A 23373-nucleotide genomic window follows, 5' to 3' on the forward strand; every position below is an offset into this window, starting at 1 on the left:
ATATCTTCTTTCCGATTTTAATTTTGAGTTTCCATTTTGATTTTCCAATTTAATAATCTTTGAAATCTCTTTTTGTTCAACTTTCTAATTCGATTAAGAGTTCGATTTTCTTGGAAGATTTGATGACATCACTCAAAATTTTATTGACTTCGTTTGACTCTCATGTTTGGGCGGACTTGGAGGCTCATCTTCATGTTTGGGCAGACTTTTTATGACTTTCTTCATGAGCGGCCTTTCTCCTAAGGCATAGGGTGGACTTGGATGCTACCTTCACCAAGGCGGACTTTCCAACTATCTCCAAGGGTGGACTTTGATCTATCACCAAGGGGGCAGACTTTGCTTGGGCTTCAACTTCTCATGAGGGCAGACTTTCTTGACCCCACCATCTTCTCTATCAAACTTGGGCGGACTTTCATGCATCTCCTAGGGCGGACTTTGGAGTGATCTCAACATATGGCGGACTTTGGACACCTCTCCACCATGGCGGACTTTGAAGGCTTCTTTAGCTTGGTCATGGTTGAGCGGACCTTTTGAACACCTCCTACACTCAACATGGGTGGAGTTATGGCTACCAAGGCAGACTTTCAAGGCATCATGAAGGGCGGACTTTGGTCTATCACCAAGGGCGGAGTTTTAGATTTATCTCCTCAAGGCATGGGGCGGACTTCGATGGCCCCTCCATTTTGGGCGAAGTTTTATGACCTCTCCTTGGGCAGACCTTCATGAGACATCAAGGTGGACTTTAGGCCTTTCTCAACATAGGGTGGAGTTTTTCATTACCCTCTCAAGGCATAGGGCAGAGTTTAGATTCATCTCCTATGGCGGAGTTTTCATGAAGGCTCCCACATAGCCTCTTTAACATATATGGCGGACTTTGACATCTTGTTACCAAGGGCGGAGTTTGAAGGTATCTCCTTCAACATGGAGGGCGGACTTTAGAAGGCTTCCTCCATCCCTCTTCAAGGCGGACTTTGGAGGTGACCCTACCTAAAGCATAGGGCAGAGTTTTGAATGACCTCTCCTCATGTGCGGACTTTTGCTTTCCCTTCATTATGGCGGACTTTGAAGGCTTCTTATCATGGCGAACCTTGATCATCTCCCCAACATAGCGGACCTTTGCTTGGGTGGACTTTCTGAACACCTGTCATGACTCTCAACCTTATCTATTAGCCATACTTAGAATTTTTTTGGAAAATTTCAAAATTTCACATTTTAACCAAATTTAACCACATTAACTTGAAATTTGAAATCCATACTTAGGCAAACCATCTGAAGCAATATGACCCCTAAAATGTAGGGATTTGGATTTTTAGGTCAAAACTTGGAAATTTTGGGTCCTGGTCGAAGCAGGTCGGTGGTATCAGTGCAAACCCTAGATTCCCATTCTGAAAAAGCAAAAAGCAGACATCCCTAAAAAATAGGAATTTTTTTCTAAAAATAGCCATATCGGCGATCGGGCTAAAAATGCCAAAAACAAAACTTCCTAAAAAATAGGTAAAAGCAAAAAAACAAACATTCTAAAAATAGAAAGTTGTCCAAATTTGTCCAAATCAATTGTGATCTTCGCCCTTTGGCCTCTCTAAGCACTTTGGCGGTGTTCATACTTTGGAATCACAGGGTTTACAAAAACTAACTTTCAATCCTTAGGACCTGAGTTGCTTAAAACTGGGCAAGGCTTGGCAAAACTGAAGCGGAAGGCCACAAGCACTAACAAAAACCCTAGAAAGAAGGAAAAGAGAGGGTCCCCATTTGCAATGGGGCGATGTGTGAAAAAGGTAACAACAGGTTGCCTTTCTGTTTTACATATTTTAGAGGTGATGGAGAACAATGAAGAAGAATTCATCTTTCAAATTTTGAGTTATGGTCATTGAAGATTTAGTGCATCAAAGTGTTTCAAAGTTGTGGTTTCAAATTTGGAAGATTGGTATACTGCCACGTTGAGGGTCAAGTTGGCATTGGTAGAATATTCATTAGTTCGACCCTCACAGGGTTTCAATGGTTTTTCATAGGCTTCAAAAAAGTTTGCTATGTTTTAGAGGATTTAAGGAAGTTTTCAAGTCAAAGCTGGTTAATATTTTTGAAAATTAGTAAGTGTGATAAGTTTGTTTTTCAAGCACAACTTTATATGGTAGCTGTCTCTATAAATAGTAGCTATTTCAAGGAGCCTATAATTAGGTCTTTATTTTATTAATTGTCTTAGGATTAGTTTGCTTTAAAAGTGTTTTATTTCCTCTTTTTCAGAGATGGGGATATGATTGCTTTAATACAGTGTTTTTTTGGGCATGTTTTATTACTATTTTATTCGTAAAAGTTATCTCGTGAGAGCTTATGAGTAAGTTCTTTGAGCACATAATTTGTAACTAGAGTTGAGGGCAGACTTATGTTGCAGAAATTTTCATTCAAACTTTGGGGTCAATGTTGAGTTTTTAGCTTGGATAGGAACTTCTGCACAAGTTTATTGTGATTATGTTGGAAGTGCTTGAAAGTGGTCACAAGTTGTCTCAACACGATTGTGTTGGAGGCAAAATGGGTGTCAACAACTTGTTTGAAAATCCTTTTTTTTTTTTGAACAGGAATTAGAATTAAAAAGTTTACAGAAGTGAAACATAGTTAACTTACCTTCAACAACTTTAATTCAAGAATATTCTAAATATAGAAGAATGCCAAAAATATCATTATTGAGGCTCTCCTTTTCATTGGTCCCTCTGAAAAATTACCAAGTATTTTGGGAATACAAATCTAGTTGCCATCAATAAAGAGGTACCTTATAATATCATAGAAAGTTGTCTTTTCTGGTATAGGTTCACCCTTAATTTATTCTCATTGTCTGATCACCTAATGATTTGGTCATTGCAAATCATGTGTATTATCTGGATGCTTTCAATGTTATATTTAATTTACTTTGATCCAAATATTTCTTTCATCTCTCTTCCTGTTATGTGCAATAATTGTATTCGAGTCTAGATTTTCCTCCAAGTTTCACACATTGTGAGTATGAAATCTATACCGATCTTTTCTCTATTTGAAAACTCAAAAGGTGCATGCATGTATTGAAAGATAAAATTTACTTAGTCTTCATAGCTAAGTATCTTAAATAATTAAGGTCTTGTGTTTAATCTATTACATGTCTAGTAAGACATAATCGGATACATTCTAAATGCTTTTTGTTCATGATATCTTACTATTTTTTCATATTTCTATCATTTAAGTGTTTACTTATCGCTGATTATATTGTCCTCAGGTAGAGGTTATTCACGATTGTAGCATTTTAGCAGCTGTTGGGCAACGCATGGCAAGTACACCTGGAGTTAGTGCTACTCTTTTTAATGCACTGGCAAAGGTATATCTGTTTATGAAATCAGCAACACTAGGTGCCCTCATCAAATTATCATTTATATTTGATGTCTTTGTACAGAAGCAAAGAATGCAGTACCGTAGAAGCGAGATTCATCCTTATAATGGGTTTAGAAGTAGAATTATGATTCCTAATTCTTGACAAACTTTTCTATGCAGACCTTAACAAATTAAAGAAATATCCAGGAGTATGCTTATATTGCAATGGATGTTACATTGTTTTCTCTACTAAACTAGTATTTCAGCTCACCAATTTTTTGTATATAAATAAATAGCATTTATTGCATATATTTTAGTTCATAACAATTGTATTGACATTTTTTACAGGCCAACATCAACATCCGGGCTATTGCCCAAGGTTGCTCTGAGTACAATATCACAGTGGTTGTGAAGAGAGAAGACTCAATTAAGGCCTTGAGAGCTGTCCACTCACGGTTCTATCTTTCAAAGACAGCATTGGCTGTAGGCATAATTGGGCCAGGGCTAATTGGAGGAACTCTTCTGGATCAGCTTAGAGATCAGGTATCTTTGGAAAATTCTAGCCTTATTCTGTTTTTAATCGCAATTCTTAGTTTATCTTATGTAGTTGGCTTGTTCTAAGGACTTATTGCTATTTGTTTGACCGCTGTTAATGAGACATCACAATTACCTTCATAAATTAGCCATAGCCTTCTGTTGTGACCATTTCACACATCGCCCCATTGCAAATGGGGACCCCTGCTTTTTGCTTTTTTAGGGTTTGTTTTCTAGGTCTTTTAGGGTTTTGTCAGTTAGCCTTTGCATTTTGAGTGTCGACAAGGGGATCACATGGATAGCAAGTCCTGCTTGAGTGAGTCCTGATCCTGAAATTTGGCTAAGTCTGAGAATCCTGATCCTGAAATTTGACTAAGTCTGGAAACTAAAAAACCTCAAAAAACTAGATTTTGCAATATAGCTCCTGGAGGTCTGAAACCACTCTCAAACATCCTGAAAGTATATATGGAATATCACTTATACTTAAATGTTATATTCCATAAAAATTATCCTGATAGAGAGTTCAAAAAGTCAAATTTCGCTCCTGTCCTTCACTGAGGATCCAGAGCGAAAAGCGCTCCTGTCCCTCTCCAAGGGTCCAAGGCGAAGCGCTCCTGCCCCTCACCCAGGGACCAGGGCGAAAAGGCTTATTTGAGTCATTCCTGACCTTGTTTGGTCAAATTGAAACATCAAAGGCGTGGTGAAGGACGAAATGAACATGATAGAGCATCCAGAGTTGATCGAAGACGATGAAATGACGGAGTTTTTGTCTAGAAAGGTAAAAGCGCTCCTGTCCCTCTCCAAGGGTCCAGGGCGATTTTCTTTATATACACATTTTTAGACCTTTCTTGGGCTTGAACTCTTATTCATGGTGTGTAACAAGATGATATCTTCCTTAGCCAAGGCATTTCATGGTGAAAAGTGAAGCACTTTGGCCTAGAAGGCAAAAGGCGCTCCTGTCCCTCACTGAAGGACCGGAGCTTGATTTTCAAATTTTGCACTGTTCTTGCAGGATCAATACAATTTTATGATTTGAAGAGACCAAGGAAAACATGATTTATCCATTGAATATAATTTAAGTGGTCCACAAAGGAGTAAATCAACCCAAATGACAAAAAGTGCTCCTGTCCCTCACTGAAGGACCATGGCGTTTTTTCAAGTTTCTCCTCTTTGTTTGATATTTTATGGCAAAACTTGACTTGGATGGGAAGGACGAATGATGTTTTATGCCTTAGGTGTGATTGAAGGTTTAAAAGACAAGGAAATATACCATGAAGTAAAAAAGTGCTCCTGTCCCTCACCAAGGGACCAAGGCGAAATCTCCGAATATGCCCATTTACCTTGCATTTTGAAATGATATTTTTATTACCAAGACTCAAGAAGTAGTGAAATGTGATATTCTACGCCTGGAGGGTAATTTGAAGTCGATGTGATCAAGAATTTGTGCAATAGACTCAAAAGTGCTCCTGTCCCTCACTGAAGGACCAGGGCGATTTTTATGAAATCAACAATTTCCCTCCGAGATTATGCTAAAGCAAGGTTGTGCGAGATAGGAAAGGATCTTCTAAATCATGATGAACAAAGGTTTGACTCCTAAAACTTGATGATCCTAGGCCAAATACAAAAAGCGCTCCTGTCCTTCACTGGAGGACCAGGGCGAAAATCTTGGTAGAGCTTATTTTGCCTTGCAAAAACGAGTTAAGCATGCATGGAACAAGTGAAAGAGATCATTGCTTACTCCACAATGAGAATCGACAAATGAAAGATGAAGGATTGAGGACAAAAATACAAAAGGCGCTCCTGTCCCTCACCCAGGGTCCAGGCGAAAATGTCCTAAGGCACGTTCCTTCTAAAGATCAAGTGAATTAAACTCAAGACTCCAATCAAAAATGCCATTTTAAAATGCCTAGATGAAGTTTGAGCGTGAAAATGAGGAATGCAAGGCCTAGATTGAGAAAAGCGCTCCTGTCCCTCTCCAAGGGACCAGAGCGAAGTTAATGGCATTCATTATTTTTTACCATATTTGGGCGTTAATATCCTCCAAATCGCATTAGATGCCAAATTGCTAACTTTGGAATATTTGAATAAATTAATTAAATTGGCATTTAATAAATTAATTTTGAGCCTCAAAAAATCGAATTTTTATTAAAAACGCATTTAAAAATTAATTTTTGTGAAATTAAAATTAAAAGATGGAGCTCTTGAGGGCTTATTTTTATTATTTTATCAAGTCGGCCTCTCCTTTTTGCAATTTTATTTATGTTTTTAGGCCTATTATGTCAACACCTTCCCAACATTGCTTTAGTCATTGATTTAATTAAGCAAATCTGTTTCTCTATATAAATTGTTGTTCTTCTGTAATTGCTTTGTCGCTGCATGTCTTTGATATCATACTCCTAATTGCTTTCATCACTGTGAATGGAACTGAAGTAATTTTGACCTTTTCACAATCTAGATACAATGGTCTTCTGATTTTAGATCTGCAGATATCCTTCATGTTTACAATGCTTAATGAATTGTAAACTATCTATATTTGTAAAGATAATAAAAGGAGCTTTCTCAAATTAGCAACACAATACTTAGCAAGGTCTTGTTTTGTATTAGAATTTGGATAGGGACATGACAGTCTCCCCTCCTTGAAAAAGCTTGCCCACAAGCATTCTTTAAACCATGATTCTTGGTTCCCAAACTTGGTAGTGCCATCTATGCAAAACATAGTCTTGTTGAGTAGTCTTTTGAAAATTGTCAAGAGGTAGAACATTCTCATGCTGCATACTCTCTTTTAGAAGATTGTCTTCCGAAAGCTTCAAATCTTAGCATTATAAGAGCAATTTTACTATACTCTTCATAGGTCATCTTGATTCCAAGTTTCCAAATCAACCTTGGGGACAAATTATAACGTAGATGCTGTGCTACTCTGATTATAATTGTTGATTTTGTAATTGCTTCTTTTGGAATCTTAAGAAGTGTTTCTTGTTTAACTTCCAACCGAAATAGTTGCCACTGCTAGTTATAGACTCGACTAATGGATAGACTTGGTTCAACCAGAGTCGCAAACTTAACATATTTCGTCAAGGAGTTAAGAGGAAAATCCCAATTGCTCTGACTTACTGTCATTACGAATGACCTAGCATGTGGGTGAAGATCACCGTTCACTGTGATGGAGAAAATTGGGTTGTTATTGGTAGGATCTCTCCCACTTAGCTTCCTTAAAAATAGCAATGGTTCAACAACAACTTGGTTGTGGACTGATGTCATCACGGCGGAAAAATGATGGCTACAATAACTCGTGTAGGAGTTATGTACATTGTTATAATTGAAATGTCACTTCTCTCAACCAAATTTAAGCACCCAATATTTGATTGTTGAGTGAAAGAGTGAGTGGTATTGTTGTGAATTACAATCTCCTGTAAATTACTTGGAGAGTGGCTAATGTTAACAACACTAGGAATCATTTTGCAGCTTGGATTAGGTCTCAACTCTTTATTGATGGAAAGTGCACCAGGATCCCAAGCTTTGTTTTCAATCTCATCACATGGTTCCAAAGTAGGTTTGTTGTATTGTATCCTTGGACTTATATTTCCAAATTTTCATTAACATTAGAAATATTACTCTTTTCATCCACAATCATTATGCTGTTAGTAGATAATATGTACTCTTCAAGAGGGACTCTTCAAGAGGGGAAGGGGGAACTGTCATGTCCCCACTCTAGCTCAGTCTAGCAGAGACATGTGAGTCAGCTTATTATGGGGTCTTGTAGGCTGACAGGGTTGGACAGAGACCCGGTATGGTTATTCAGTGTTGGAGACTTGGTATTCTAGCAGTTATTGATCAGTTGGGAGACATTCCTTGTTTTTAGGAGGCAGTTCCTACTTTTTAGGAGGTTTGATCATGCCCAAGGTTGGGTCTCCATGAGATGCCTCTTTGGGTTCAGTTTCAGAGAGATTGGGCTTGTTTCCTAAATTTTAGGAGCATCCCTAGATTTTAGGGATGAGACTACCAGTGAATCCTTGATTTCCGACTTCAGTCACAGACAGGTGACAGGATGATTTTAGGGTTTGTAATGTCAGTTGGGCATTTTATGGCTATTTGGGTTATATTTTTAATATTTCCTAAGTTAGCGTTTAATAATTAAATAAGGCTAAGTTGTTAGCCATTTTGGAGTAATAAGGGGATTTTTGGCCTCATCTGGATGCGCACCCTATTGTGTGATAGCTCGTTGGAAAGATCTTGAAATTCTCTAAATCTTTCTCTTTGGTCTCAGGGCAATTCAGTGAGCGGATTTCTGTCTATGAGGAAAAAGGTCATTTTCTAGTAACATGACCACTTTAAAATAAGAAATTATAACATTTCCACTAGACCATGCCACCTGGAGACAATTAGGGTTCGATTTGCAATTGAGAGGGGTTATAAGGGGATAGGAGCTTCATTCTATCATCATCTTTTGCATATTTGACAACTTGTATGAATTTGCTCTGGAGAGCGATTTCTAGACTGGGACGCAAACCCCAGGATTAGGATTGGCTGGGACGTAGCCCTCAGCAATCTTTGGCACCGGACTTATAAGGCATTGTGTGTGGTGATTAAGGACAGAGGCATCAATTCTCAGTAGGGTTTCAGCGTGGCCTACCATCTTTCCAGTGGAGACGTGGTTCATTGCAGCTGGAGGAATGCCATTTGCAGCAAATACACCACGTGGTGTATAGGGTATTGCTTGTATTCACTTCCAGTGTATGTGGGGTTGGAGAACATTCTTCATCTTCCAGTTTGACTTTGAATTTGTATGAGAGCTTGGGAAATACATTGGATTCATTGTTTGGCTTTGTAATTCAGACAAATCTGCCTGGTACGATTTGCAATAATTCTGACTTTTGCTGTATACCTCATTTATTTCAGTATTGCTTCATATTTGCTGTTATCTATTCCTTCCTATGCTATTAAACAATCAAAAACACAAAAACAAACAACCCTTTCTGCACTTCTGTCTAGTTCTGTAAGAAAAACTTAAATAAACAGGAAAACAAAATTAAAAATAAAAAAATTACAGCAGGTTAACAGCAAAGATCTATCAGGGATCTTTCAGTGGTATCAGAGCCATGTATTCTGCCAGCCTGTGGGGTTAATCAGACTTTATTTCTATGCATTCGGGTAGAGCGGATATAAATAGGTATTACACACGCAGAAGAGCTCAGTACGAGCGTGAGTTTGGGATAGAACAGAATCCAGTCATGGCTGAGGAACAGGTGGGCGACAGAAGAAATCAGGATGAGGAAGAGAGAGAGATGATGAGGACTCTTATCACTACTCAGCCCAGGATCGTCCAGGCATTAGATAGGTTACAAGATACCTTGGATCGTTTGGATATGGATGGACACAGAGGTAGGCGTGGTAGGTCACCTTCAGTGGCTGGTAGTCACCGCAGCCATCAGTCCCAATCTTCAGTTGGGAGTTCCCATCATTCCAGCAGGAGGCACCGCCATCGTACACCTACTACGAATAGGCCATTGCTTCCTCAGTTCATACCAGGTGAACAACCAGCACAAGTGGAACCACCGGAGGTTGGGTTCCAGGAGTCAGTTTTAGCAGCCACAGCTGAGTGGAGAGCTCTACCCCCTGAGGTTAGGGACGTTTTCCCTCTTCCCCAGTATTGTGCACAGCGTAGAGATACAACCAGGTTCAGGGGAGATCGTGGTAATAGACCACACCAGCAGCAGCAGAATTATGATTTGAATAGAGCTACTGGGAAGATTACATTGGCCCCATATAATGGCACAGGAGACACTAGCGCACGAGCGTGGGTCCACAAGCTGGACATATATCTTTCATTGAGGCCCATGCCTGAGCGTGAGGCTATTCAGTTTGCTGTATTGCATTTAGAGGGGATTGCCTATGATTGGTGGCACCATGGATTGGTCACCCAGGATCACACCTTAGTTCACTCCTATACTGAGTTCACTGAGCGTCTCATTGCACGGTTTGACCGTAAGGATACAGAACTTTATTACAGGGAGTTGGCTCACCTTAGACAAACCGGTCATGCAGAAGCCTATATTAATGAGTTCCAACGTATTGCAGTGATGGTACCGGATATGCCCCAGAGACGTAGTGTGATGTTGTTCACTGAGGGCTTGCAGGATAGGCTAAAGGGACTAGTGCGTGCTTTCCAACCAGCAACTCTTAAGGAGGCTATTGAGGTGACATTGAGACTAGATACTGTTCCCACTTCTTATCAGGCAGATAAGAAACCATTTAGAGATTCACGGCCTGCACAGAAGGCCAATACGTCCCAAGACAAAGAAGGGACTTCAGTGAAAACCCCTTGGATGAATCAGGAAACGAGGAATGAATTGAGGAGGAAAAAGTTATGTTTTTCCTGCAAGGAACCTTGGGAACCAGGACACCGTTGCATGGGTAAAGGAAAGGTTCATTTGATTGAGGTGACTTCTGAGTTAGGAGATGAGGAGGTTCTTGATACTAATATTGAGGAGGATACAGAGGATGTTGAGCAGGTTCAGACACAGTTGGAGCTAGACATCCCTGAGCCGTTGGCGTCAGCCAAAGTAGCTATGGCTACTCTCTCCAGTTATCCTAAGTTTCATGCCTTCCGGTTGAAAGGTACACTTAAGGGTAAGCGGGTCACCAGCTTGGTAGACACAGGTGCTACGCATAACTTTATTGATTAGAAATTAGTTGAGAGGCGTGGCTTGCAGTATGAGGAGTTTGGTGGTTTTGGAGTGAAGGTGGCAGATGGTGCAGTTTTGGGTTGCACCAAACGGATTCCACAGCTTAGTATTCAGATGGGGAATTATACTTTGACTGATGATTTTTATGTGCTTCCTATAGAGGATTATGATGTGGTTTTGGGCATGCAGTGGTTACAGGGTATTGGGCGTTACATTATTGATCACCAACGTATGCAGTTGGAGTTTCTGTCTGGAGGGAAGAAAGTGATTTTGAGGGCAGCTTCAGATGGTGGACCTAGGGAAGTGACTTCTCGCAGGATGGAGACTATCCTCAGGCATAATGATGTACTCTGGGCTACGCATTGTTTGGTTAAGTCCAAAACACCCACACCCCAGGATGGCCGTGTGTTTCATGTGGACATTCAGTCAGTGATGGATCGCCATGGTAGAGTATTTGGTGATATACCTCCTGGAGTGCCACCAGATAGAGGTTTTGAGCATGGTATAGAGTTGGAGGAGGGAGCAAAGCCAGTGATTACTACCCCATATCGTCATCCTAGAGCTTATAAGGATGAAACTGAAACTGCGCTCAATCGCACCAAAAACAATTTCATACTCAAAACATATATGCAAAAAGATTACCCATCACCTTCTTATATATCTGCACCACCAAAATAAATCTCCAAGAAGTCGGCTTCACAAAATATCAAAATATGAGATGTGTAACTTCAAGTCGGCTCAAATCTTCACAAAACCATATATCGGATCCAAAACATATGATCACATGCTTCCCATAAGTCGATCCAATTACCTTGAACTTACCAAAAACCATTGGAATTACCTCGAAGAATCCGGTCCACATGTTACACCACCAACAATGAAAATAACCCTGTTTTATTGCTCTACCGGATGTTGGATACTGGATACCGGATATCGGACCTTCTAACATGCTAAAGAGACATCACTAGAGGATAGGATTGCATGATAATCTGCTTCTCATACTGAATCAACTTAACTCAGATCATCGAAACCCAAAACACATCACCGGAAATGAGAATTGCTTACCAAAACTGTACACAGAGTGTCACCGACAAACTTGCACCAAAACTTCATACCGGATATCCCAAACTCCATACCGGATAAGATCAATAGGCTGAGTTGCCATCATTGACAACTGCTAAGAAATATCATGCATCAGAAATCACCAATCTTCACGGGAGCATCACCGGAATAGTGTCATATGCCAACAAGCTCCCCCTTTGGCATTGATGGCAACACTGTGAAAAATGATAAGTGTTCCAAAAACTGCAAGCAATCCGACAATCTGAAATCTGTACACTCAACTGACTCCCCCTAAGAATAAGCATCATTTTTCACTGCTCTATCCAACTCTCTCCCCCTTTGACATCAATGGCAAAGGGTAGGAATCTGCCAAAACTTATGTACAAATGAATGCAATAATTTACATGAATTTAAAAATGTCTTGTTTTGTATTAGAATTTGGATGTGGACATCATATTACATGCTTCTATATTATAGCTTGGAGGGGTGGCGTAGTTGGTTGAGGGCGGCTAGTCTTGGTCCATGATGTCTCGAGCTCAACTCCCACCTCAGATCACCCAATGGCAATGACTTACAGGCAGCTGTCGCCATCGTCGGGGACTAGTCTCGCCTCAACTCGCCCCAAAGGGGTTGCCGTTTAGGTCGTGGGGACAGCTCAGACTTCCCCAAAAAATAAAATAAAAGTAAAAATACTTACATATTTATCCATTATATATAAACTATATGTTTAGATAAAAGTTTATATATAAACAATATATACATATATATAAGTTACAATATATATATATTAGAATTTGGATGTGGACATCATATTACATGCTTCTATATTATAGCTTGGAGGGGTGGCGTAGTTGGTTGAGTGCGGGCAGTCTTGGTCCATGATGTCTCGAGGTCAACTCCCACCTTAGATCACCCAATGGCAATGACTTACAGGCAGCTGTCGCCATCGTCGGGGACTAGTCTCGCCTCAACTCGCCCCAAAGGGGTTGCCGTTTAGGTCGTGGGGACAGCTCAGACTTCCCCAAAAAATAAAATAAAAGTAAAAATGCTTACATATTTATCCATTATATATAAACTATATGTTTAGATAAAAGTTATTTTATATATAAACAATATATACATATATATATATATATATATATATATATATATATATATATATATATATATATATATCAAGGAAACGAGACTCAGACTCGGTGCTGACCCGACAAGGCTGACCCGAATTGGGACTCGGCAAAAAACTTGACAAGACTCGGTAGGACTCGACAAGACTCGGCAAAGAACTAGTTTCTAGTGAGTCTTGGCTAGAGTGAGTTCTTGGAGAGTCCCGAATCCCTGAGACTCGGCTAGGGTCACTCAGCTCGGGAGTTGCCAGGATTCAGAGAGTCTTGGCGAGTTTTGGAATATATATATATATATATATATATATATATATAAATTTATTTATTTATTTTTATTTGAAGAGCTAATTTATTATTACTTTCATTTTATTTCTACTTTCACTTATTAATTTCATATTCTACATAATATACATATATACACACACACATATATATATGCACATATGTATATTTATTTATTTATTTAATTGCTATTTGAAGAGCTAATTTATTATTATTTTTATTTTATTTCTACTTTCACTTATTAATTTCATGTTTTACGTAAGATATTTATTATTATTAAATTATTAATTAATATCACTAATATTATGTTTATTGATAATTATTTATATTAGTTTTTTTAGGTGTAAAAAATCTCAAAAATATATTTTTTTAAATACTTTCATGAAGCTTCTTTTGTGCTGTCAAAGTTAAGATAACAATAAAATTTTACGGAATGTATCCAACTGTATCTATATTAAGGTGTCGTAGAAAAACCAGTGGACACCACATCTATGTGTGTGTGTATGATCGCTGTATTGTATTTAATTTAAGGGGTCCTTAGATAAGCCATTCCTGCTTTGGATGCTGTATTAATGTCCCTGCAACTCTGTTCATAAGTTCATAACAGTCCTCTGTAATCCCAAATTTGATGAACTTTCCCCCTTGCAAATCTACTTAACTTTTGAAATCTGGTAAGTAGCCCAGATGAAATCTTGTTCTCCCATATGTCTTTTTAAATGCAGCTTGATAAATAAACTGGAGAGTGATGTTGTATGTGTAGAGGTTATTATAGTCGGATATATGTTTTAATCTATTTCTATTTTCTATTTTGTGTTTATATTTGCATGCAACTGCAATTTTCAGTTGCTCCGAACTCATCATATACATGCATGTAGAGTACATATTTGATTACGATGAAACCTCTTACTGGAATTTAATGCATCATGATCTTTGTTATCCACAGGCAGCTGTCCTTAAGGAGGAGTTTAACATTGATTTGCGAGTAATGGGGATCATTGGTTCTACAAAAATGGTTCTCTGTGACCGGTAAGTGATGATTAATATGTTTGTTTCACACCATTACAATTCACTATTCTCTTACCATCATAGATGTCTCTAGATATAATTCCCTTAGTGTGGTGTATCTTTTGGTTTCTAAGTGACTTTAAATGTTTGTAATTAGAGTGATTATCCTTGTCCAAGCTTTGATGTCTCAGTATTTGTATATGGAAGATATTCTACAATAGTTTTTCAGCACGTGTTGTTTGATCCAGATGGAATTTGTTTTTTATAGGGGCGTGGATTTGCAAACATGGAGGGAGCTTCGAAAAGAAAAAGGCGAAGCTGCTAATCTAGAAAGATTTATTCAGCATCTGCATGGCAACAACTTCATACCAAATATTGTCATTGTAGATTGTACGGCAGATTCAGAGGTTGCTAAGAATTACTACCAATGGTTGCGAAAAGGAATGCACATAGTTACCCCAAACAAGAAGGCAAATTCAGGACCACTGGATCAAGTAAGTAGCACAGGATGCGGATTATCTACTTATTTGGACAATTTGGCATTTAGAATATTTTCCTGAAATCTAAAAGCAAGGATGAACGAGTTTCTGACGTTTTAGTGAGTAGCCTTTTTGGTCCATATTAGTTACATTTATTTGATGCTTGCTTTATTCCTCAGTATCAGATAAGGACATAGAACATGTGACAATATCATGCTATTTTTTTCTGTATGTGATAAGTCTTAAATTATACAGGACTTGGTGTGGAACATCAATATTTCATGATGCAGATATACATGGAATTCATTACTGTGCAATTGTTCATGTAGAGTTGTAGAACTGAAGATACCATAAGTTTTGTTTGAATAGTATGTCCTCTCTTTCAGTTCATTCAACTCCCAAAATATTAGGAAAAATTTGAGTAGCTCTGCATTTAAGTTAGAGAGCTTAAGGATTATTTCCTCAAAGATATCATATAAAAATCCAGTGCCCAATTTTGTCATGTTTTAAACTATTATGTATGCACATACTACAGAATCCTCACAATGCTTATCTTTAATAAAAATGTATTCCCCAACAAAGTTGTTCACCTTAATTATTTAGGTTTAGATCTTTAGACTAATTAAATAACGATTTTATTTATTGAGTAGCTATACACTAGCATAGTGATTATTAAAATTGTCTTGCAGCCAGTTAGCTTATTGATTGTAAAAAATAACCTTGGTTGTTATTGTGTGCTCAATGTACTTAGTTAAAAATTAATTTAATCAAGCCTAATTATCCAAATTATATGAATTACTTCTTCAAGACCACTTTTGCTGCTGGGATTTACATGATTGATAGGTCCCATTGATCAATGTGGTCTAAAGGACAATAAAAGTTATAATGATCCACATGTATGCTGCCACCATCAAAATAGGAAACATATGCAAATCGGAGAAATAGGAACATCCAATCCTAATATACACATGGTATTCAACGAGATCAAACATCATGGCATATAGGCCAAGAAGTGTGAACATAATCAAATGCTTGTAGGCCAACAAGCATGATCACATCCAATGCATAATGGGCCAGCAAAATGATCATCAAATCACAAATACACATGCTCAAAGGGTTAGCATCACCAATAGGAAGCACAAAAAATAAACCACATCAATAGATATGCCAACAAGAAATCATATAGCACAGAGATAAATGAATTCAAACGATGTCTCTTCCAATCTCAATGTGGCCAAAGATAGTCTCTTGTTGGACACCAAGTCCAACGACGTTAAGCTTGAGGAACCATAGGGTTTAGGAAAGGAGTGTCATGGCAATAACTCAAAGGGATGGCTAAGCAGAGTCGGGTATGCATCAATTTGCCTTGCAAGGAACCCAACCAACAAGGACCAATTCTCTTAGAGCAAGGATGTCTTCTATGCTCATACCAAGCCTATACAAGTGCTCATAACAATAAGCACGAAGAATAAATCACATTAGATGGCATATACATGCCAATAAGAAATCATATAACTCAAACATGAAAATGTGCAAACAATGTCCCTTCCAATCACAATATGGCCAGAGACAGTCTCTTGTTAGACACTAGGTCCAACAACATTAAGCTTGAGGAACCATATGGTCTTAAGGAAGGAGTGTCATTGGAATAGCTCAAAGGGATGGCTAAGTGGAGTTTGGTATGGGTCAACTTTTTCTTGCAAGGAACCCAATCAATAAGGATCAACACTCCTACAGTAGGCATGTCTTCTATGCTCTACAAAGCCCATACAAGTGCTAATTTTCACCTGTCATATTCTCAAGCCCCTTTGTGCCTAGATTGATGCGAAGAGCCACTCCTTTCCTACACCTTATACCTCAAATTCTAGGTTCATTGTGCTAAAACACTATTTGGATGTGGCATTGATTTCAATGCACAATAACAAACATGGTCTCTGATTTCAATGCAACAACAAACATGGTCTCGAAAGGTTCTAAAACAAAAATTATTAAGGGGACTTCATTTTCCACATAAAAATTCATTTAGAACCATTCACAATTTCAAAATTTCTAAAAATTATTCTCAATGCTAAACCAGATTTTTTTTTCCAAACTCCATTGATTTGAATGCTTCAAATTTCAAAATTTTAAGGATACCCTTGGTTCCATAAATGCACATCACTACACTTTAACATAAAATTCACATTTCAGATATTTTGGGAAAAAATTGCCATAGCAAGGGCACAAAATGAACTTTTTTCAAAATTTTAAACAATTAATTTAACCATTAATAATGCATGGAATGTATTTATAATGGAAGCCATATGCTTCCATGAGGGTAAGCATGGCAAATACTTCAAGAAATAATTCAAAGCATGGATGGTTGAGGGAAAATTATCTCAAGTTTCCACTCACAAAATATCAATTTTCTTTCACTTTTCTCCAAATTCAAAAGCCAATCAAAGATGCAATGCACATACACATGCAATCCTTCCTTTTGTGATCCAATCCCCAGCCCAAGCGATCCAACAAGAAGCAAATCCATCGAGTTTTTTAATTTTTAGAGAGGGTTTCAGAGCAAGAGCATGGCAAATACTTCAAGAAATAATTCAAAGCATGGATGAATGAGGGAAAATTATCTCAAGTTTCCACTCACAAAATATCAATTTTCTTTCACTTTTCTCCAAATTCAAAAGCCAATCAAAGATGCAATGCACATACACATACAATCCTTCCTTTTGTGATCCAATCCCCAGCCCAAGCGATCCAACAAGAAGCGAATCCATCAAGTTTTTTAATTTTTATAGAGGGTTTCAGAGCAAGAGCATTTGTTGAGAAAATAAGGAATGAATAAAAGTAAAGGTCATTTTCCTTTATACCTCCCTTTATATTTTCTAATTTCATTCACTTTTTTTTTTCAATTTCTTATTTTATTTTTTTATTTTTATCAGACTCTTTCTAATCTGAAAAATCAAATGGCTAAGTTATTTCTTTTCCAAAGGCAAACAAAGTAATCCAAGATTGCCAGTTTGGGTTCGTTTTCGGGCAAATTTTTTTTAGGGGGTTGGGTTCATCCATAAAAAAAAATATAAAAATCAGAAATAAACACATATTTGCAGCAGCAATTAAGTTCAAAATACACCACCTTATTAATAGTCAAATAAAATAGCAAAATACACAACCATATTAGTAGTCAAATATTAGTCAAACTCAAATCTCATGACATATATGATACTTTAAAGTTAAAAAATAATAATGTCAGGTGTCAACAATCAGTGATCATTTATCATTGATCAAATATCATATGGGTCATAAAAAATATCATCATCTTCCTGTAGGTCATTTGACTTGGATTTACTTGACATGACAATTATTTGTGATTATGACCTTTGTAGACTGTAGTCCTAATAGACTATGAATGGTATTTCATAGATAACAACTTGATGACTATCATATGCATGGCTCTTCTTAGAACACTGTGATACATGGATGCCCTTCATAGAACACTATGATCTCTCTTTTGATACCACTATCATTTGAAGTTTACTATGACTGTCATGATAGCTTATCTATACACCGTCTTTGTTTGGTGCTGTATCGCAAGGTCTTTACGCATATTAATACTGCTCGTTTTTGACTTTATAGGACCTTGAAGTGTGTCAAAAATTTGGATAAGGCTTAAGGTATTCTTAAAGTAATGAACTGGCCCTAAGATTTTAACATGGTTCTAACCCTTGCTCACTATTGTCTACAGATCACTGCCCCTACACACTTGATAGAGTGCTGAAGTCAGTTATCTGATACTCTTGTAGACACAATTCACTGTCCTTAACAATGATAAACATGATTCATGCATATTTATAAATTTGATAACATTAGATATTGAGAATTGAATATGCAAGGGTTTATGATTTATATTAGACATTCCATTTCGTTTTTAGCGTAGCAACCTGGTGATTATTCCTTGATGCCTTGGTTTTCACAATATTTTTACTGCTACTGTAAATGGATTTCTTACAATAAAAAGTTAAAAAAAAAGTAAAAGAAAATTTAAAAAACATCCAAATTCGCTGGCTGGACACATCTTGAGGTGAAATTCAGCTTAGGTTCTCTTGGGTTCGTCTGGGCTGAACCCACAAGCTGTGCACAGGACCCTGGCCAAACCCACAGAGGGCCGGACCGGCACCCCAAATCCGGTTCAAACTGGACCAGGACCCGGAGGGTGCAGAGGAAGGACCCGGTAACCTTGAAATAATCCAATTTAATCCTTTTTCAGGCAATTGCGATACACCATTTGATTCCCTTCTCGGAATTCAAAAAATCCAATTTAACTTGTCCAAACTAAGAAATATTTTTTGATTACAATTAACTAATTGCAATATTTAAACATAATTTCTAATGCATATGAAATTGCAGTTTTCCCTTTCTTTTCTTTCCCAATTTTCTGATTCCCAATGCATCAAACACTATTCACACACAAGATTTACTCTTTATAATACAATTTCATGCAAATTAGGAAATAAACAACCGCATTAACAACCATGGATTTACTGGTTTATTGATATCCACAACAGATGGAGTTTAGAATGCGATTGATTTGGATTTGAAACAATAAGGAAAAAATAGAACTCATCTCGCACTTGACTGAGTGCAATAGTGGCTACCAACCCAATAGCCCAAAGTGACATTTTGGAATTAACCACTATTGGGGAATAACATAGACTTGCATAATCAGGTGGAGAATAAATGCACACGTCAAGCATACCTACTCAATATGTAATAGCTGAAGCCTGAAGCACATGAAAATCATCCAACAAGGTTTATCGTCATTTATCATAGTATCATGAAATTACGATAACAAATAAAAATGCCAAATCTTGAGATCGTTAATTCATGACATCTATGATTTTATCACAAAAAGTATACCAAAAACATCTCAAGAAACATAGTAGTAATGATATGCATGAAGTCCTCACAAGGAACCAGGCACATTGCCATACATACATCACAATGCAACCAAAACAGCAACGATTGACATGTTGAGGAATACCATCTAGAAACATGCGGGTGGTCCAAACATATCTGATAACACTCAAGCAACAACCACAAGCACGACCTATGCATCCTTTGATATATAGTCGAAAAGAAAAGCCGAAACTAAGACATCTTAAGAAAACAAATGGGTCAGCATTACATCCTCCACCACTAAGTTTAGGCTTACTCTTGGAAGCTTGCACAAAACAAGGATAAGGTACGCTTGGTACTCGATCCTTCAAACACAACATATCTCACAAGACCAATCCTCTAGACCCTCACCAAGTCTATGCTTCAAAGAAACAACACACACATCTCTAAAGGTGCACTAGCTAAGTGGACACCAGCCACGAGGTGTGCAAGCACCTTAGAGATCACAACACTCCATCCTACAACTGCTACTTCAACTAAAGAAAAGAGCTAACCACATGGTCCAACTGACCATAAGCAAACAAGGACTGCTATAACTACTAGGAAACTCCATCTAGTTGTAACTTAGCAAAGGAAAGGCACACATACTAGTAAACCTTAGCTCTTCACAAGACTAATGAACATAAGGTTGCACTTCTTTTGATCTCTCTTTAGATCAAGGTCTTAATCCATAAAGCTGCAACTTCAAAAGCTAGGGGAAACCATCCCTCAAGGTTACAGGCAAGATGATCTCACCTTCATGCTCACCAAAAGAATGCCTCACTTCTAGACATGGTCTCGCTCTATGAGGTCATCTCTTAGGCACCACTCTAGAAAAGTGGGATTTCTTTAACATGCAAACCTTCCAACACAAACTAGGAACAACTTAGGGGTTTTCAGAGGGAAGATTCTAAGCAACAACCTCTTTAAAGGCATAAGCACTCTCAACAAGTGAGGCTTAGCAAGCCCAAAACTCACAAGGAAACATCCAAGGAGGCAACTAAACACAAAACATAGGAGAAAAACTAAAAAATTCCCCACAATGATGCTCAACTATGACCAACCTAAGTGTTATATAACTCAACAAGATCACAAAACCATGATCAACAAGGCAACAAGGAACCTTTGCAAGGCTCAAACACAAGTATTCTCAAAGTAGAATACACAAGATAGCCATTTCTTCATACAAGAACTGTGCCCCTTCCAGCTCTAAGCTAGGAACACCCCAAAATTGCCAAGGAGAAATTCCTACAATCACTAGCAACTCAACAAGAGATAGATATATAACTAAATATAATACACATAAATATTAGGTGCCAAAGCACTTACTAAAACACAATCATACCTTTACACTAAGTCAAACATAAGTGTAGCTATGAAAACCACATCTAAATGACAGGATGTGCACCTTCATGTTATTCGTAACATGGCTTCAGTGTCTTCAACACCTCAACAAACACTTATCTAATGCTAGAGTACTAGGAGACATGGTCACAAAACCAAGACAAAAGAAGAGCAAGACAAGCAAGAACAAGCATAGTTGGTGGATTAAGTCACCCCCAACCATCTACTTACAACCAAAGCAAGGCACAATCAAAACAAGGAATCCATTGCAACTCATTCTCAAGCTTAGAAAGATAGAGAACCACAATCACTCTCATATAGAGATTCAAACACACATCACTTGATGCCAAACACAGATGACATTCACATCAATGCACAAGCTACCCATAGCAGAAGATCCATATGCATACAATGCAACTAATAAGTTTTCCCAAACACTTTATAAAGAATCTACTTAAATGAAACACAAGGAGCAAGAATTTCAAACTTACCATATTTCTAATTAACACAAACATCAAGAACTAGTATATTCTTTATGATTTACTCCCCCATACATTCTATCAAGGGTTTGTCATGAATGTGATAGAGAACAACATTTACAAGATACATGACCAGCAATTTAAAACATTTTAGTTTAGCCACCATAATAAAAGAATGCCAAATAGGAAGAATTATCAATTTCAACATTAAAGCATAAAATGCATGCAATCTCAAGAATAGATTGAGTGTGACCAAAGGTCACAAAATAAAGAGATGGAGAAATTTGGTGACTAGACTACTCATAATTAGAATTAAAAATTCAATACCGGTCCTTACAACAATTAAAGAATTCACCAACAACCAAAAGAAGGTATCCAACTTTGAAGGCACAATTACATGCTCTGCTTGACTAACACTAGCCACAGTTGAGGAAGTACAAAGTTACACCACATCTAGAATGCAACATCCAAGATCAGTTTGTAATGTTCCCTTTTGGGAGGATACTAAATCTTGCCCAATATACTTGTAGAATTATTGCATTTATGTATATTCAGTCTGCTGTAGTAATTTGGACAGATTCAATTAGATGTTGTTTCGCTCTTTAAATGCACAGGTCTGCTGTTTATATCAATCTGATGTGCTACATATACTCAGATATATATGTGTGTATGAGAATCCTTTCTATTCCATCAGGTCTGATTCTCTGGTTATTGATTTAATGTTTCCTCTTCTTTTACTTCGATGCCTGCTTTATTATTGTTTGCAGATTTGTATTTGTGTTCTGATCTCTTTGATAAATGTTCATATCATTCTTCCAGATTTTCTTATAATTATGATTTAGGTCTGCTCCTAAATCTGCTTTGAACACTTCAAATATTTTTGTTTTATTCCATGGATCCTACCTTCTCAAATGAAAACTTCTCCACTCTATATCCTCCAATGTGAGGGAGAGTCACATCTCTTCTTAATGGTCACAACCTTTGACAATTACCACCCTTTGAAAGGGTGACAACCTTTCATCATTGCTGCCCCTTTGAAAGAGTCACTTCCTTATCTTCTTCCCATTAATGCTTCCTTAATTCCTTTGCTCCCTTCTTTCTTCCTTTTTCCCCTTCTTTTTCAAATGGAGTTCTCTTCTCTCCCTTTTATATCTCATGTTTGAGGGAGTCACGACTTTTCATTTCATGCCTTTTGACCATTCATTAAACTTAACTAAATTTTAATTATATTAATTTTTTATATTTATTCTTTTATATTTTAATTTATTATTATTATTTATTAATAAATCCTATTTCAACAAGGGGACATTACACTAGCCACATTTGAATTAAAGAATTCACCAATAACCAAAAGAAGGTATCCAACTTAGAAGGCACAATTACATGCACTGCTTGACTAACACTAGCCACAGTTGAGGAAGTACAAAGTTACACCACATCTGGAATGCAACATCCAAGATCAGTTAGAGAACATGCTCAAGCACACCAAATGAGGGAGTATTCTAAGACTCCAGATGCATCACACAACATTATGGAAGAAGATAATTAGTAGGCAGCAGCCAGCAATCACATGGGACATGCGTTTATCACAACATACATTTTTACTTTATGCCATAACAAAATAACGTCAACATGACTCGTGAAGAACAATAATACAGTTGGGGGCTTTAATTCCACACCAACATGATGCTTCTACACTGTGCGATTTCCTTTTACAATTCAATATGCACATTAGGCAAGAGAGGGAAAATGACACAATTTCATGGCCTATAGATGTAGGATTTATTAATGCATTCTTTATTTTTGCTAAACAATTATCATAATTATTATGCATTTGACTTAGTTACACCCCTCTCTCTATCTCTTAAAATGATATATTGCAATAATCCATTTAAGTTCCCACAATAATCCTCGGAAACAATTACAATTTGGGACATAAGTCATTACATGATCTTTTACCACAGTTCAAAATTTCTTTCATGTGTTAACATAGTTATTACACACACATGGCATGCGCTCACACAAAGACCATTGCATAATGCACTTCAGCCAAGCAATTCAAATTGCCACACAATGAGGGAAATACCACTTTCCAATTACAAACAAGGTGGAGAGAAAGGTATGC

The 23373-nt window shown here is 37.5% G+C and overlaps 1 protein-coding gene across 1 annotated transcript in view; it reads left to right on the forward strand.

The window, feature by feature from the left end:
• The window catches only part of LOC131031450 (bifunctional aspartokinase/homoserine dehydrogenase 1, chloroplastic), a 183087-nt gene that overhangs the window by 94395 nt on the left and 65319 nt on the right, over window positions 1–23373 (forward strand). The window contains exons 10-13 of the mRNA XM_057962568.2: window positions 3242–3340; window positions 3682–3876; window positions 13962–14044; window positions 14292–14517. Coding sequence (XP_057818551.2) covers window positions 3242–3340; window positions 3682–3876; window positions 13962–14044; window positions 14292–14517 — 603 coding nt within the window. The remainder of the gene's footprint in view (window positions 1–3241; window positions 3341–3681; window positions 3877–13961; window positions 14045–14291; window positions 14518–23373) is intronic.

Source organism: Cryptomeria japonica, chromosome 10, assembly GCF_030272615.1.
Source record: "Cryptomeria japonica chromosome 10, Sugi_1.0, whole genome shotgun sequence".
In the NCBI taxonomy this organism is placed as follows: Eukaryota; Viridiplantae; Streptophyta; class Pinopsida; order Cupressales; family Cupressaceae; genus Cryptomeria; species Cryptomeria japonica.